The 18106-nt window shown below is 44.0% G+C and overlaps 1 protein-coding gene across 1 annotated transcript in view; it reads right to left on the reverse strand.

The window, feature by feature from the left end:
• LOC144598216 (uncharacterized) overlaps nt 1-18106 on the reverse strand; it is a 78079-nt gene that overhangs the window by 37015 nt on the left and 22958 nt on the right. Inside the window, exons 3-6 of the mRNA XM_078408100.1 lie at nt 15495-15560; nt 2776-2823; nt 2019-2069; nt 400-453 (exon numbers count right to left, since the gene is read on the reverse strand). Of these exons, the coding sequence (XP_078264226.1) occupies nt 400-453; nt 2019-2069; nt 2776-2823; nt 15495-15560 (219 nt within the window). The remainder of the gene's footprint in view (nt 1-399; nt 454-2018; nt 2070-2775; nt 2824-15494; nt 15561-18106) is intronic.

Consider the following 18106-nt stretch of genomic DNA (forward strand, 5'->3'; position numbering starts at 1 on the left):
CTGTAGTAGTTGCCAGAGGAAATAACTGAGAAAGGTCCAATAAGAACATTTAAAAGGCATTTGAACAGGAATGTGAATAGGAAAGGTTTAGCAGGCTAAGGGCCAAATGTGGGTAGATAACACTGTTAGATGGAATATCTGGGCAGCATGACGAAGGGTCAGTTCCAATGCTGCATGATTAACTCTGTTTCTCTTTTAAATAAATCCGCATGTAAAGTCAATTTGTCAGAAGAGTCCTGCAGCCTGCCTGGCTGTGTTTTGTACGTTCACATTTGAGCTTGTTCATTGAAGTCATATCATGTAATGATTGGTCATATGTTAAGGCACCATGCATGACTATTTAGAAGAGCACATTTACTTCACAAATATGTTGGCAGGTATATAGGGATAAAAGATTACCTGGATGAGAACTTTGGCTGTGTGTTGAAAATTTTCTGTTAACTTCTTCTGTTGCTGAATAAAAATATTTGCATCATTAGTGTACCCTCTCAACTACAGTCAAATAAATATTATCCCTCTGTGTGGTAGTAATTGTTCATTTTTTAAAATGTGAATATCGATAGAAGTTCGATTTTGAGATTGTTTCGGTAAAAAATATTAATCACGGTTTTTATATGCAAAATATATTAATCAGGGTTGATGCCCAGTGTGTTTATTGAAGCCTGTATTCTACATTTCAGATGGAGCTTTACCTGCATTTTGAAAGATGGACTTAGGTGTTCGAGAAACACTAACTTGAAACAAGCACAAATTTTACTGTGGTAGTTTCCAGAGGAAATAACTGAGAAAGGTCCAATAATAACATTTAAAAGACATTTGGACAGGAATGTAAATAGGAAATGTTTAGCAGACTAAAGGCCAAATGTGGGCAGAGAGCTCTGTTAGATGGGGTCACAAAATACTGGAGTAACTCAGCAGGTCAGGCAGCATCTAGGAGAGAGGGAATGGGTGACGTTTCGGGTCGAGACCCTTCTTCAGACTGATGTCAACTGCCCAAGCGAAATATGAGGTGCTGTTCCTCCAATTTCCGGTGGGCCTCACTATGGCATTGGAGGAGGCCCATGACAGAAAGGTCAGACTGGGAGTGGGTGGGAGAGTTGAAGTGCTCAGCCACCGGGAGATCGGGTTGGTTAAGGCGGACTGAGCGAAGGTGTTGAGCGAAATGATCGCCGAGCCTGCGTTTGGTCTCGCCGATGTAGAGAAGTTGACATCTAGAGCAGCGGATACAATAGTTGAGGTTGGAGAAGGTGCAGGTGAACCTCTGTCTCACCTGGAAAGACTGTTTGGGTCCTTGGATGGAGTTGAGGGGGAGGTAACGTGACAGGTGTTGCATCTCCTGCGGTTGCAGGGGAAGGTGCCCGTGAAGTAGGATGGTTTGGGTAGGAAGGGATGAGTGGACCACGGAGTTACGGAGAGAACGGTCTCTGCGGAACGTAGAAAGGGGAGGAGATGGGAAAATGTGGCCAGTAGTGGGGTCCCGTTGGAGGTGACGGAAACGTTGATTTGTTGGATATGCTGGCTGATGGGGTGGAAGGTGAGGACAAGGGGGATTCTGTCCTTGTTACGAATGGGGGAGCAAGAGCAGAACTTGCGGGATATAGAGCAGGTCCAAGCGAGAGCCTCATCTATAATGGAAGGGGGGAAGCCCCGTTTCCTGAAGAATGAGGACATCTCTGATGCCCTAGTGTGAGACACCTCATTCCGGGCGCAGAATAAAGGCCAAAGACGGAGGAAAATGAGGTTAGGTAGGGTATCTAGGCAGCATGGACGAAGGGTCAATTCCAATGCTGCATGATTAACTCTGTTTCTCTTTTAAATAAATCCGCATGTAAAGTCAATTCGTCAGAAGAGTCCTGCAGCCTGCCCAGCTGCGTTTTGTACTTGTTCACATTTGAGCTTGTTCATCAAAGTCATATCATTTAATGACTGGTCATATGTCAAGGCACTACGCATGACTATTTAGCAGAGCACATTTACTTCACAAATATGTTGACAGGTATATAGGGATAAAAGATTACCTGGTTGAGAACTTTGGCTGTGTGTTGAAAATTTTCTAACTTCTTCTGTTGCTGAATAAAAATATTTGCATCATTAGTGTACCCTCTAAACTATAGTCAAATAAATATTATTCCTCTGTGTGGTAATAACTGTTAATTTTTTTAAATGTGAATATTGATAGAAGTTCGATTTTGAGATTGTTTCAGTAAAAGATATTAATCACGGTTTTTATAGGTAAAATATATTAATCAGGGTTGATGCCCAGTGTGTTTATTGAAGCCTGTATTCTACATTTCAGATGGAGAGATACCTGCATTTTGAAAGGTGGACTTAAGTGTTCAAGAAACACTGACTTGAAACAAGCACAAATTTTACTGTAGTAGTTGCCAGAGGAAATAACTGAGAAAGGTACAATAACAACATTTCAAAGACATTTGGACAGGAATGTGAATAGGAAAGGTTTAGCAGACTAAAGGCCAAATGTGGGTAGATAGCACTGTTAGATGGGCAGCATGGACAAAGGGTCAGTTCCAATGCTGTATGATTAACTGTGTTTCTCTTTTAAATAAATCCGCCTGTAAAGTCAATTTGTCAGAAGAGTCCTGCAGCCTACCCGGCTTTGTTTTGTACTTTTTCACATTTGAACTTGGTCATCGAAGTTATATCATATAATGATTGGTCATATGTTAAAGCACTATGCATGACTATTTAGAAGAGCACATTTACTTCACAAATATGTTGGCAGATATATATATTTTTTTCATATTTATTTCATACCTGGCCAAGAACTTTGGCTGTGTGTTGAAAGTTTTCTGTTATCTTCTGCTGGTGGATAGAAATATATTTATATTATTAGTGTTCCGTTCTTACCTTGAATCAAAAAAATATTAATCCCATGTTGCTGTGCCTTCTTGACCAGCGCAGCAGTGTTAGTGGACTATGTGAGGTCCTCCGAAATATATGTGCCCAGAAACCTGAAGCTGGACACTCTCTCCACACTGTCCCCATTGATAAAGATCAGAGTGTATTCCCCATTATGTGACCTTCTGAAGTTGATGATCAGCTCCTTGGTCTTAGAGGTGTTTAGGGACAGGTTGTTATCTTAGCACCAGTCCGCCAGGTTCTGCACCTCCACTCTGTAGTGTGTTTCATCACTGTTGGTGATCAGCCCGATCACCGTTGTGTCGTCTGCAAAAACTTGACAATGGTGTTGGTGTCGAATGCAGGAACAAACTCGTGTGTGAAGAGGGAGTAGAGCATGGGGCTCAATACACAGCCCTATGGTGTGCCGGTACTCAGGGTGATAGTGGAGGACAGGTGTGGGCCCAGTCTCACTGCCTGCAGTCGCTCCGTCAGGAAATTCAGGATCCAGTCGCATAACGACGAGCTGAGGCCTAGCTGGTGGGGTTTGGTGGTGAGCTTGGTGGGGATGACCTTGTTGAAAGCAGAGCTATAGTCTATGAATAGCATATAGTGGAGTGCCGCAAGGCTCGGTGTTGGGGCCGCAACTATTTACCATATATATTAAAGATTTGGATGAAGAAATTAGAAGTAACATTTGCCAGTTCGCAGATGTCACAACGCTGGGTGGCAGTGTGAACTGCGAAGAGGGTGTTAGGAGGTTGCAGGGTGACCTGGACAGGTTGAGTGCGTGGGCAGGTGCATGGCAGATGCAGTATAAAGTAGATAAATGTAAGGTTATCCATTTTGGCAGCAAAAACAAGGAGGCAGATTATTACCTCAATGGTGTCAAGGTGAGGTAAGGGGGAAGTGCAGCGAGACCTGGGTGTCCTTGTACACCAGTCAATGAAAGTTGGCATGCAGGTACAGCAGGCAGTGAAGAAAGCTAGTGGCATGTTGGCCTTCATAACGAAAGGCTTTCAATATAAGAGTAAAGAGGTCCTTCTGCAGTTGTATAGGGCCCTGGTAAGACCCACATCTGGAGTATTGTGTACAGTTTCGGTCTCCTAATTTGAGGAAGGACATCCTTGTAATTGAGGCAGTGCAGCGTAGGTTCGCGAGATTGATCCCTGGGATGGCGGGACTGTCCTATGAGGAAAGATTGAAAAGACTAGGCTTGCATTCACTGGAGTTTAGAAGGATGAGAGGGGATCTTATAGAAACATATAAAATGATAAAAGGACTGGACAAGCTAGATGCAGGAAAAATGTTCCCAATGTTGGGCGAGTCCAGAATCAGGGGCCACAGTCTTAGAATAAAGGGGAGGCCATTTAAAACTGAGGTGAGAAGGAACTTTTTCACCCAGAGAGTTGTGAATTTGTGGAATTCTCTGCCACAGAGGGTAGTGGAGGCCAAATCATTGGATGAATTTAAGAGAGAGTTGGATAGAGCTCTAGGGGTTAGTGGAATCAAGGGATATGGGGAGAAGGCAGGCACAGGTTACTGATTGTGGATGATCACAATGAATGGCGGTGCTGGCTCGAAGGGCCGAATGGCCTTCTCCTGCACCTATTTTCTATGTTTCTAAGTATTTGCATTTCTGCAATTTAGATTGCAGTTGAAAGCTTTGCATGCATTTTGAGAGGAGGACTTCAGTGTTCGAGTAGCTCAGACTTGAAATAAGCACTAATTTTTCTGTTGCATTTTATTGATGACCTATTGGCAACAATTTTAAGTTCAAGCACTTATACTGACTCAAATGAAATGTACATTTATAGTATCAGAACGTGGACGCATTTGCAGGGAACATTTCCCAATTTCCTAATATCCGTTCCTATTGACTTATTTCACATTTTATATCTGCTTTTATTTGTGTGATTTTGTACCTGCCTTGTGTTTTCCTATAACCTTATTTCAAAGCCGCTATAAATTTGCCTTAATAACATTCCCACTATGATCCCTCTTTTTTGGGAAAAGTAATAAATCACAGACCTCCCAACATTTGATTTTACAAATTCAGAATTTTGATGTCCAAAATTCAGAATTTTACATCAAAAATTATATGGCGCGTAATACAAATTTTCAGCAAAAAAAAATGCGTGTACGCGTACATTCACGTGTTAAAAAATGACTATTATTTCCAACAGTCTGTAGTTCTTGGACTGCATGTACAATGTCAGGCCTATCATGAGTATATTCTACTATTATAGAAAGGTTATTGAACAGAAATACTTTTTACAACAAAGAAAAAATTGTTTTGTTTTGTTTTTTCTATTTTGCTTTTTCCTTACACATCTCAATTCTCTTGGTATTGAATAAAAGAACAATGGTCATAAAATGTATGACTAAGTTATGAAGAAAGAGTTTCATTTAAACAACTACACACACCTAATTTAATTGAAGACATACTTGCTCCAGTGGTCTTCAACAGCAATCACAACAGTCCATGTCCCCCCTAACCGTGTTCCTCCCCACCCCCCTCTATCCACCCCCTCCCCTCCTGCCCCCCTACTCCCCCACCACTCCTCCCCATCCCCCTTTCCCCCCAAATCTACTCCCCCACCCCTCCTCCCCCACACCCCTCCTCACCCACTCCCCTCCCACCCCCACACTCCCCTCCCTTCCTCCACCCCCCCGACCTCCACTCCCTCCTCCTGTTCCACTGCCCCCCTCCCCCCTACCCAACCCCACCCTCCATCCCCTCTCAACATCAACGGGCCTCGCGCGCCGCAGCGAGGCTGGACGAGCGGAGAGAGGCGAGGCGAAGGCAGCGGCGAGAGGCGAAGTGAGGCCAGGCCAGCGACAAGGCGAGGCCGGGCGAGCGGTGAGGTGAAGTGAGGCTGGGCCAGCGGCGAGGCGAGACCAGGCTAGCGGCTAGGTGAGGCAAGTACAGCGGCGAGGCAAGTACAGCGACGAGGTGAGATCAGCGGCGAGGCGAGTACAGCGGCGAGGGCAGGCGAGTACAGCGGCGAGGCCAGGCCAGCAACTAGGTGAGGCGAGTACAGCGGCGAGGCGAGTACAGCGGCGAGGGCAGGCGAGTACAGCGGCGAGGCAAGGCCAGGCTAGCGGCTAGGTGAGGCGTACAGCGGCAAGGCAACACCAGCGGCGAGGCCAGGCCAGGCTAGCGGCGAGGCGAGTACAGCGGCGTGGCAAGGCCAGGTTAGCGGCGAGGCGAGTACAGCGGCGAGGCGAGGCCAGGTTAGCGGCGAGGCGAGTACAGCGGCAAGGCCAGGCCAGCGGCAGGGCGAGGCGAGCGGCGAGGCATGTGTCTTGCGGAAAAATGTGAGGCAAAATCAGAATGGCGGAAATGAAATAAGAAAGCGGAAACTTTCCGCCAAATTCGGAAGGGTTGGGAGGTCTGAGATCAGCAATGCCCTGTCAAGCAGATCAAGAAAAAACAGACATTGTTTTGAGGGAAAATCATTATTGCGGCATTCATAAGATAACTGTGAGCACGATAACTCAATAATGCCCAACTTCTTTATCAGTATAACTGTACATTTCTTTGAGATACATTATTAATGGCTACAAAATAAACCAAAGTAGTTCAAAAGGTGACACCATGTTGATCTTCCTAATCTGGCCTATAAATTTGACCATGTCTAGAACTCTGAAAAACAAAATTGCATTTGCATCAGAAATTCAGGCCAATATATAATCGAGATACTAAAACTCTCGTTTCTTTGTTTGTTTGTTCCTGAACGACAGCCAAAACGGTACACGATAGCGCGACAATTTTAGGCGCACCTTACTCACCATTGTCCCTTTGGTGCTAATGGAAGAAGTTTAATTGAAATCGGTGTTATATTTTTTAAGTTATTCACATTTTTAAGATTTAATCTATTTCCTATGAAGGGAGGGAGGGAGTGGAGGGAGGGAGGATAAGGGGCGTTGAAGGGGATGGAGTGGGGGGAGGGGGAGGAGGGAGGGGGGAGGGAGAAGGGGGAGGAGAGGGTGCTGCACCAATGCAGAGGTTTTGGCCCAATGGGTCCACTTGGTCTAGTTTTTACTTAATTGTATTTACACAAAACTAATTGCCTCCGTGGGTACACAAACGTACAATTATAATAACCTTTTATATAACTTTATTTAAAAATAAAGACCTAGAAGAAAGTGCAATAACAATTTATAAAAAACAGGGGTTGATCAATTTATAGTTCATAAACTTGATGTTGAAGGGTTAGAATATCTAAGAGCATTTGTGGATCATTTCTTCATAACTGATAAACATTACATGAATTGTAGTGCTACATAATGATATCATGTGATTCTGACTGCAGAAATTAATCAACTGAAGCCCAGACATGCTGCCAGAAAAGTATTATGTTAGTACAACTGGCTCAGTGAAATATGCAAATGCAGATTTCGATGCACTGAATATTCCACAAACATTAGGCATCGTAAAGAGCACTCCTCCATTGTTAGAGTGAGGCTAAAAGCAAATAGGAGGAACAACATCAAAATTTTCACTTGGGCCGCTTACAACCCAGTAGTATGAATATTGATTTCTCTAACTTCAGGTAGCCCCGGCATTCCCTGTCTCTATCCTTCCCCCACCCAAGTCGCACAAGCTTCTCATTCTCACCCAACAAACAGCTTGCAATGGCCTGTTTCCTTTATCATCGTTACTTTTTTGACACAACTTATATTCATTTTTCTTTATCTCTACATAATCATCTATATTTCTTGTTTTCCTTATCCCTAACCAGTCTGAAGAAGGGCCTCGACCCAAAATATCACCCATTCCTTCTCTCCAGAGACTCTGCCTGTCCTGCTGAGTTACTCCAGCTTTTTGTGATTATCTTCATGTCTATGTTTTACCCAACTGTAACTGCAGGTTGTACAAAAAGTATAATTGCATAAATGCAAATAAACTATTATTAAAAGGGGATGGGGAGGGCCGGTAACGTTAACTCCTATAGTGGACTGGACTCTATCCACAACGCTCTACAATTTGTGGTGGTTTTGGGCACAACCTACACCAAACTGTGATCTGTGATGAATTCCAACAGGATGGTAGTATGCTTTCTCTGATACATAGAAAACTGGTATGGTTGGCCAGAGTCATTGGAGACATTCTGAACTTCCTTAGTTTTCTGAGGAAGTAGAGGTGTTGGTGTGCTTTTTTGGCCGTAGCTTCAATGTGGTTAGTCCAAGACAAATTGTTGGTGATATTTCTGCCTAGGAATTGAAGCTCTTGACCATCACCATTTCGGCACCATTGATGCTGATTGGGGCATGTACACCAACTTGTTTTCTGCAGCCAATAACTCCTACATTTTGCTGATATTGAGGGAGATAAGGGCATCAGAGATGAGGTGGGCCAGAGGACCTGTTTCCATGCTTTGTACCTCTATGACCTGATATACTCTTGCACAGTATGATTTGCCTGGATAACATGCAATACAAAGTTTTTCATTATACCTTGATACATGTGACAATAATAAACCGATACCAATATAGATTTCAAATTTGACAGGTGCATTACATTCATTTCCAGTGGAGGAAGCAAGGATTTAAGATATAAACACAAATTATTCTGGATTGTTATATGCCTGTCCTGATGGCTACATTTAGAACATTTTATTTATGTACATGTATACCATTCTTCTCACTCAGATAAAATATATTTTGGGGATATCAGAGACTCAAAATGTAAGCCCTTTCAAGAGAAAGTTTTCTGTTACATTATCTTTTATTTCTGCATCTGTTCTTTGGATATTCAGGTGTTGTGTTCCTTATGCTATTCTCTAAGCAGGTATAAATGTGATTCAATCAGGTATAAATGTGATTCCATTTTCTGAGGGAACCCTCCTAAATCTGTTCTTTATAGACAAAATACTTGATCAGTTATGGCCTGCCATGCAAGTCAAAAATAAATACATTAGAGCTTAATTGATAAAAGTAGTATTAATAAGGTAAACACAAGCATGGTATCTCAATAAAACCTTGCTGCTTTCTGGTATACCCTAATAGTAATATGGAATATGTTGTTGTGGACAACAAAATAATTCAAAAGATGAAAGCAGGGTGACAAAGTATTAGTTTCTGAAATTTTGTTTAGAACTGGCTCTGTCTATTTGTGTCAACCTTGTGGTTGAAATTTAGATTACTCCATTTCATAAATTCTATTTTTACAAAAATCTGAACCACAGTGGACTCAAACATAATGGAACCATATTCACCTCAAAATAATTTTCTTAATAGAAAGACAAACTTCATTTAATTTGGTTTGGTCAATTTGAGCCAAATAAGTTTTGCATCAAAAGAATGAAATAGTCTAGAATGTTTGTAGGTAATTTGCTCATGGATCGGCTTATTTGTTTAACGCATAATTAATTGTGGCATTAAACAATTAATTTATTATTCTCAGCTATGTTTAAAAATATCAATTGAAACCTAGATTTGCTGCCCATTTATATACTATTATAATGGCCTAATTAAAAATATAAATACTCACCTTTCTCTGCACTGTGAACACATGAACTCCATAATCAGACATTAAAGCGAAAATGCTCCCATCACTGCCCTATTCAATTGTGCTATAAGTTATATAATAATTATAACTAATAAATAATTATAACTGCATACATAATGACGCAAGTGCAAAAATTCAGATGACAGGAATGAGGAGTTCTGGGAGGATGAGGGAGGGAAGAGGATATCATGGGTTCCAAAAGTTCTTACATAAAATAGTCATGAACTTTGCTGCTCTTTGCACGGCAACATATACAAAGGCATAGGAACTTAACATGTGAGTATATGCAAAACATAAAATAAAAATCACCTGTTTTTCAGATCCCAGGGTCCAATTTCTTCTTAAAGCTCAACGAAATGCTCATTTAGATTTCAATTTTTTAAGTCATTGGTCATAACATTTTCACATTTTATACCTGTTGTTGTCACTTAAACATTCAAGGCTCTGTGCAGTGATGCAGCCTTGATTCCCTCTCATCTGTAAATTTGATCAAATGAGGATCTCTGTGGAAACCCGCCTAAATAAAATATTTATTTGAAAGTGTTATGTCATAACGTCCTGCTAGGTAGGTCGGAGAAATAGACAAACGATGCATTCTTAACATAATTGTAAGAATGATGTCTCAATAATCTTCCAATAGTAACACAGTACATTTGAATGGAATATTTTCTCGTTGGCAACAATATAAGTCAAAGGAATTAGGATGTTGTAACGATCCACACATTGTGTACACAGTGTTTCTTTATTAATTGATACAACTCAGTTTAAAGTTTAACTAAATCTTGTCGTTCGAGAGCATATCGGTCAAACTCCAACTCCTTCGCATTCCAGACACCAACTCCTTCGCCTTCCAGACTCGCACACTAGGGCCGTGGACATGATTCATGGAATCATGTCATATTTAAAGTAGGAATGAACTTGAAAAGGAATATTTCAATAATAGCCAAACGACAACGTTTAGGGGTTCAAATAAATATCCTGTCTCCACCCATGCATAACATTCTCTTACACAAAAGCACTTTTATGGTGACACAAAGTGCTAGAATAACTCAGTGGGTCAGGCTGTATCCCTGGAGAACATGGATCGGGTTGGGATCCCTCTTAAGACCGAGTCCAAAGAAGGGTCGCAACTCAAAACATCACCTATCCATGTTCTCCAGGAATGCTACCCGACCTGCCGTGTTACTCCAGCACCTACTGTCTTTTTTTGTAAGCCAGCATTTGCAGTTCCTCGTTTCTGCGTTTTTATGGTGCTCAGAGGAAATAGATTAAACTTTATTGCCTTCCATCACAGTGAGGAATGTGGAATCTACTGTGGTGGATGTTTATGTTAACTTTTATGTGGTTGCGTGTCTTGTTGCTTTTCGCTTAGGTATGGTAACTCAAATTTCACTGTACCTTAACTGGTACATGCGACAATAAACTGACCTTGAAACTAAATACAATGTGGGTTTCCTCCCACACTCCAAAGACGTATAGGTTTTGTAGGTTAATTGACTGGGTAAATGTAAAAAAAATTGTCCCTAGTGTGTGTAGGATAGTGTTAGTCAAGTCAAGTCAAGTCAATTTTATTTGTATAGCACATTTAAAAACAACCCATGTTGACCAAAGTGCTGTACATCTGATTAGGTTCCAATGGAAAAAAAATGAAACATACAGTAGCACGCAAACAGTTCACAGCGCCTCCTCAATGAGCCTCAAACGCTAGGGAGTAGAAATAGGTTTTGAGCCTGGACTTAAAGGAGTCGATGGAGGGGGCAGTTCTGATGGGGAGAGGGATGCTGTTCCACAGTCTAGGAGCTGCAACCGCAAAAGCGCGGTCATTCCTGAGCTTAAGCCTAGACCGCGGGATAGTGAGTAGCCCCAAGTCGGCCGACCTGAGGGACCTGGAGTTAGAGAGGGGGGTTAGAAGATTTTTGATGTAGGGGGGGGAGTGTCCATTTAGGGCTTTATACGTGAATAGGAGGAGCTTGAAGTTGATTCTGTACCGTACAGGGAGCCAGTGGAGAGAGGCCAGAATCGGGGTGATGTGGTCCCTTTTACGGGTACCCATCAGGAGTCTCGCTGCAGCGTATTGGACCAGTTGCAGGCGGGACAGGGAAGATTGGCTGATCCCAGTGTATAGGGAGTTGCAGTAGTCTAGGCGGGAGGAAATGAAAGCGTGAATGATTTTTTCTGTGTCGTCGAATTGGAGGAAAGGTTTGATTTTAGCTATGGTTCGAAGTTGGAAGAAGCTGGCTTTTACCACAGCGTTGACTTGCTTATCAAATTTTAATGCAGAGTCAAATATCATGCCGAGGTTTTTGACATGCGGTTTGACTAGGCAGGATAGACTTCCAAGACTGCCTGTTATCAATTTGATGGAGTCGGGGGGGCCGAATAGGATGACCTCAGACTTGCTCTCATTTAATTGGAGGAAGTTCTGTGCCATCCAACATTTTATGTCCTCAAGGCAGTGTAAGAGGCTGTTTAAATTTGACTGGTTGTTGGGTTTCAGGGGGAGGTAAAGCTGAGTGTCATCGGCATAGCAGTGGAAAGAAATGCCGTGCCTTTGAATGATTTGGCCAAGGGGGAGCATGTATAGAGAGAAGAGAATGGGGCCTAGGATGGAGCCTTGTGGAACTCCGCAGGAGATGCTAGCTGGAGCAGAGGAATAACTGCCTATGTTGATGGCGAAACTCCTATCTTTGAGGTACGAAGCGAATCAGCTCAGGGCAGTGCCATCAATGCCAACCGCGTACCGGAGACGGTCAATAAGGATGGTGTGGTCCACTGTATCGAACGCTGTGCTGAGGTCGAGAAGGAGCAGGATTGCACAGTCGCCGGTGTCGATGGCGAGAAGCAGGTCGTTGTGTACCTTCAACAAGGCAGACTCTGTGCTGTGGTGGGCTCTGAAACCTGACTGGAAACTTTCCAGGATGGTGTTTTGGTGCAGGTAGGGCACTAATTGGTTTAGAATTGCCTTTTCAAGGACTTTTGACAGGAATGGCAGTTTGGAAATGGGTCTGTAGTTGTTAGGCAAGGTGGGGTCTAGGTTAGGTTTTTTCAGTAGGGGCTGGACCACCGCGTGTTTGAAACTGGTTGGAACAGTGCCAGTGGCCAGAGAACTGTTGATAATAGAGAGGATGCTGGGACCGGCTATTGCAATGACATCCTTCAGAAGGGCAGTGGGGGCAGGATCAAGGGGGCAGGTTGCAGGTTTCATAGCGGAGACAAGCTTTGCAAGGGAGGATAGAGTGGCGGGTTGGAAGCAGTCCAATTTAGATGAACAGACTAGTGAGACAGCTAGGTCACGGGTGGGAGGGGAAATGTTCATTCTAATGTTCTCAACTTTGTTGGTGAAAAATTTAGCGAATTCTTCGCACTTAGCAGGGGACCCAACTAAGCTGGTACTGGGGGCGGGACATATGACAGAGGTAATTGTTCTAAATAGGACCTTGGAGTTATGAGAGTTTTTGGAAATAAGGTCGGAGAAGTATTGTGCTCTAGCAGACTTTACTGCTTCCTGGTATTTGAGAAGATTGTTTCTCAGAATTTCGAAGGAAATTTGAAGCTTGTCACATTTCCACCTCCTTTCTGATTTTCTGCACTCCCTTCTTAGGGCTTTGGTGGAGTCATTGAGCCACGGCCGACCTTTGTGCTTAGGCTTTTTCATTTTAAGGGGAGCGATAGAATCCAGGATGGAAGAGCAAGTGATATTAAATAAAGAGGCGAGATCCTCAGTGCTGAGATGGGGGGGAGAGGCCTCAATAGTGCAGATGTTGGGGGCAGCTGTGAGAGCCTCGGAGAAATTACTGGTAGTCAATGAATTTATGTCACGGGAGTAGCGAACAGGGAGATGAGATTTGGCGGGAGATAAAGGCAGAGATGCGTCAAAAATGATAGCGCTGTGGGCTTCAGTAGTTTCAATGTTGTTGATTGGGAATCCGGACGATAACACTAGGTCGAGAGTATGGCCTAACTTGTGAGTGGGTCCCGTGGTGTGAAGAGTCAGATTGAAGGACTCAACCAGGTGCATAAATTCACTCACAAGAGGCTTAGTGGGACAGCAAACATGAATATTAAAGTCACCAAGAATCATGATCCGGTCAAATTTGGGCAAAATGCTAGAAATCAGATCAGCAAATTGGGTGATGAAGTCCTTATGCATTTTTGGTGGGCGATACACAAGAACAATTAAGAGGGGATAGGCTAGGCCTACTTTAATTAGTTGCACCTCGAAACTGGAGAAATGATCAGCGTTCAGGAGGCGGCAGTTGAAATGTTTTTTAAACACAGTGGCTAAGCCCCCACCGCGTCCGGAGAGCCTAGGCGAGGTGAAGAAGTTACAGTTATCAGGACAGAGTTCCACGAGTGGAGCAAGCTCACCAGGGTTAAGCCAGGATTCTGTGAGCAGTAAGAAGTCCAATCCACGGGTGATGAAGAAGTCGTTGAGGATGAAGGTCTTGTTCTGTAGGGATCTTGCGTTGATCAGGGCCACTTTAGCAGGGACAGCAGGGACAGCAGGTGAGCTTCGGTCCGGTAGCGGCTCCCACGCCAGCGGGCGGAGGTTCAGGGAGACCACGCCGCTGCGCTTCACAGATGGCTTTGCTGGGAGCCCGCGGGCCGGCAGTCCAGGGACCGGGATGATCGGTCGAAGAGCGGCATACCTGAGCTCGAGGGAGCGCCGGTGGATGGAGCTGTAAGGTCGACCAGGTCCGACTTCGCAGCGCTGGGCGAGGTAGGTCGCTGTTGGATGAGCGCGGGCGAGGTTTTTAAAATTTTTGAATGTTCCCGCGCGTTTACCCCGCCTCCTAGCGCGGTGCGTGCGGCGGTGGATGTAAGGCTGGGCCCGCACATCTACCGGGAGTTGATCGAGGAGCGATCGCTGGAAGAAACTTTGTCCGGACCTGGACTGAAGAAGTCGACGACGGAGGGTCGGATCAACAGGAGGGTTCGCCGGTCGTAAACCAAAGTGGCTCGAAGAACACTACGATCTCCAGGTGAGCGACGACAGGCAGACAAACACAACGGCGCGGCCATCTTGTTCACTATGTGTGCGGGGATCGCTGGGCGGCGTGGACGGTGGGCCAAAGGGCCTGTTTCCGCGATGTATCTCTAAATCTAAAAAACTGGAGAAACTTGTGGAAGAATTGTCTAGGAAGTGTCTGCACGGTAATGCCTTTTAGGAGCTTTGCACTATAGCCAATTGTCCATCAATATGGAGATGCAAAAGTACATATCTCATAAATGAAAATATCCTTGACTTGTTTCATGCAGAGAAGCATTTCTCAACAGGTATCTCGGGGCATGATGTCTAAAATGAAAGCAATCCTAACTTTGAGAGCAGGTACTTGATAAGATTGTACATTTGGTCTTTTCACAAGGAAATTTCGTGGATTAAGCATTTATTTTCAGAAAACATTGCAGGATTTTCTGCCCCACAGATAGGATACTGTCGCCCCCTTCCTTGCCATCCTTGGGAGGATTCTACAACCACTCCCATTATTGCACCAATTCCTTGCCCACTCTGCAATAGCTGAAAAGTGTCAATTGTATTATGGTATAGGAGCTAATTCCTTGATTCAGGTTGTGAGGAAGACTACAGCTTAAGTGGAAAATCCAACCATAGATGCCTACTTTTTATGAAACTGTTTTGTATTATATGAATGAGCCAACTAGTGCTGTTTTGGAACAGGCATGATAAAAAAAATGGCACTGATGAATTTCTCAGCTGAAACCTTAAGACACTATGCTAAAATTAAAATAAACTATAGACAGTTATAGCTACATTTCAGAAGATGGACACAATATGCTGGAGTAACTCAGCGTAACAGGCAGCATCTCTGGACAGAAGGAATGGGTGAAGTTTTGGGTCTAGACCCTTCTTCATACCTTACATGGCGACTGAAGGGTCTCGACCCGAAACGTCACCCACTCCTTCTCTCCAGAGATGCTGCCTGTCCCGCTGAGTTACTCCAGCTTTTTGTGTCTATCTTCGGTTTAAGTTTAATGTAATTTTATAAATCACCAAATGTTAGGTAGGCATGCATTGCCAATTAGCAAATTATACAATGATGTATACAATGATGTATACTTCTTGAAGAGGTTGGTGAACCGTAGCTAGATAAATGAGTACCTGGACATGGATCATTTTCTACTTCTGGTATATTGTTCTCTTGATAATTGTCAGAGCACTCTATTTCTGTTGAGGAATAAAATAAACACCATTGGTATACTTAATAAACAAATGCCTACTTATTTTAGTTTAGTTTAGAGATACAACGCAGAAACAAGCCCTTTGGCCCACCGTGCCCACACCAACCAGTGATCCCCGCACATTAACACTGTCCTACACAAAGGACAATTTTTATATTCATACCAAGCCAATTAACCTACAAATGCGTCATTGGAGTACGAGAGGAAATCGAAGTTCTTGGAGAAACCCCATGCAGATTACGGGGGGAATGTACAAACTCCCTACAGACAAGCATCCATAGCCAGGATCGAACCCGGGTCTCTGACGCTGTAAGGCAGCAACTCTACCGCTGTGCCACCGTGTTGCTCACGCCCTTCTCTGCATTAAACATTCCTCAGCCCACCTGTCCAACCGATCAAGATCACGCTGCAATTTTTGACAACCAATCTTATTATCTACGATACCATTCAAACTACAATATAATCTGCAAACTTACTATACGCTGTACGCTCTCAATCAAATCATTGATATAAACCACAAACAGTAATGGGCCCAGCCCCGAACCCTGAGGCATACCACTAGTCACAGGCCTTCAGTCCAAAAAACATCTTCCATCATCACTCTCGGCCTCGTTTTATGACGCCAATTTTCTATCCAGTTGGCTAGTTCTCCTTGGATCCCATGCGATCTAACATTCCAGAGCAGCCTACCATATGGAACCTTGCCAAATGCCTTGTTCAAATCCATATTTACATCTACAGTTCTGCCCTCATCAACCTTTTTGGACACATCTTCACAAAACTCAAAAATTCATGAGACACAATTTCCCACATACAAAATTGTGCTGACTATCCCTAATCAGCACTCATCTATCTAAATGCATGTATATCTTATCCCTCATAATACTCTCTAGTAACCTTCCGACTACAGATGCTTGACTCTCTGGCCAATTGTTCCCCAGCTTTTCCTTGCAGCTAAATCCTAAATAGAGGCACAACATTTGCCACCCTCCAGTCTTCCGGCACCTCACCGTATTTAATAATGACTCACAAATCACAGCCAGGGCACCTGCAATTTCCTCTCTAGCTTCCTACAATGTCCTTGGATATATCTGATTAGACCCAGGAGATTTGCCTACCTTCGTACATGTTACGACCTTCAGCACCTCCCCAACCTTAATACTGACTGCCCTCAAGATACTTCCACTGACTGTCCCGAGTTCCTCCATCTTCATGTCCTTCTCCATGATAAAAATAGAGGAGAAATACTCATTGAAGATCTTGGCGACCTCCTGTGGCTCCACACAGAGTTGACCGCTTTGATTCCCGAGAGCCCCTATTCTTTTTCTGATTACCCCTTTTCCGTTTTATGTGCTAATAAAATCTCTCGGGATAATCCTTAATATTATCTGCCAGAGCCATCCTGTCACCTTTTTTGCCCTCCTGATTGCTTTTTTTTAAGCATACTCCTTAGTTCCTGAAACTCCTTCAGGGATATATGATCCCAGCTGCCAATACTTGCCCCCATGCCTCCTCCTTCATCTTGACCAGAGCCTCAATTTCTTTCGTCATCCAAACTTCCTTATGACCACCTGCCTTGCCCTTCACTTTAACAAGAAAATGCATGTCCTGAAGATAGACACAAAAGGCTGGAGTAACTCAGCGGGACCGGCAGCCTCTCTGGAGAGAAGGAATGGGTAATGTTTCAGGTCAAGACCCTTCTTCAGACTGGTTAGGGATAAGGGAAACGAGAGATATAGACTGATGTGGAGAGAAAAACAATGAAAGATATGCAAAAAACTAAGATAAAGGAAACAGACCATCATTGTAAGCTATTTGTAGGGTGAAAATGAGAAGCTAGTGCGACTTGGATGAGGGAGGGATAGAGAGAGAGGGAATGCCGGGACTACCTGAAGTGAGAGAAATCAATATTCATACCACTGGGCTGTAAGCTGCCCAAGCGAAATATGAGATGCTGTTTCTCCAATTTGTGTTTAGCCTCACTTTGACAATGGAGGAGACCGAGGACAGAAAAGATCTGTGTAGGAATGGGAAGGAGAATTAAAGTGACCAGCACACGGGAGATCAGGTTGGTTCACAGGGGCTGAGCGAAGGTGTTCCGCGAACCAATTGCCCAGTCTGCGTTTGGTCTCGCCGATGTATGAGCCCACATCTTGAACAGTGAATACAGTAGATGAGGTTGGAGGAGGTGCAAGTGAACCTCTGCCTAACCTGAAAGGACTGTTGGGGTCCCTGGACAGTCGATGGCGGAGGAATAGCGACATGTGTCGCATCTTCTGCGGTTGCAGGAGAAGGTACCTGGGGAGGGGGTGGTTTGGGTGGGAAGGGATGTTAACCAGGGATTTGTGGAGGAAACAGCCTCTGCGGAAGGCGGTGGAGATGGGAAAATGTGGCTAGTGGTGGTGCCCCGTTGGAGGTGGCAGAAATTTCGGAGGATTATGTGTTGTTTGCGACGGCTGATGGGGTGGAAGGCTAGGGGGCTCTGCCTCTGTTGCGACGAGGGGGAGCAAGGGCAGAGCTGCAGGGTACCGA

This window comes from Rhinoraja longicauda, chromosome 11 (assembly GCF_053455715.1).
Source record: "Rhinoraja longicauda isolate Sanriku21f chromosome 11, sRhiLon1.1, whole genome shotgun sequence".
Classification (NCBI taxonomy): Eukaryota; Metazoa; Chordata; class Chondrichthyes; order Rajiformes; family Arhynchobatidae; genus Rhinoraja; species Rhinoraja longicauda.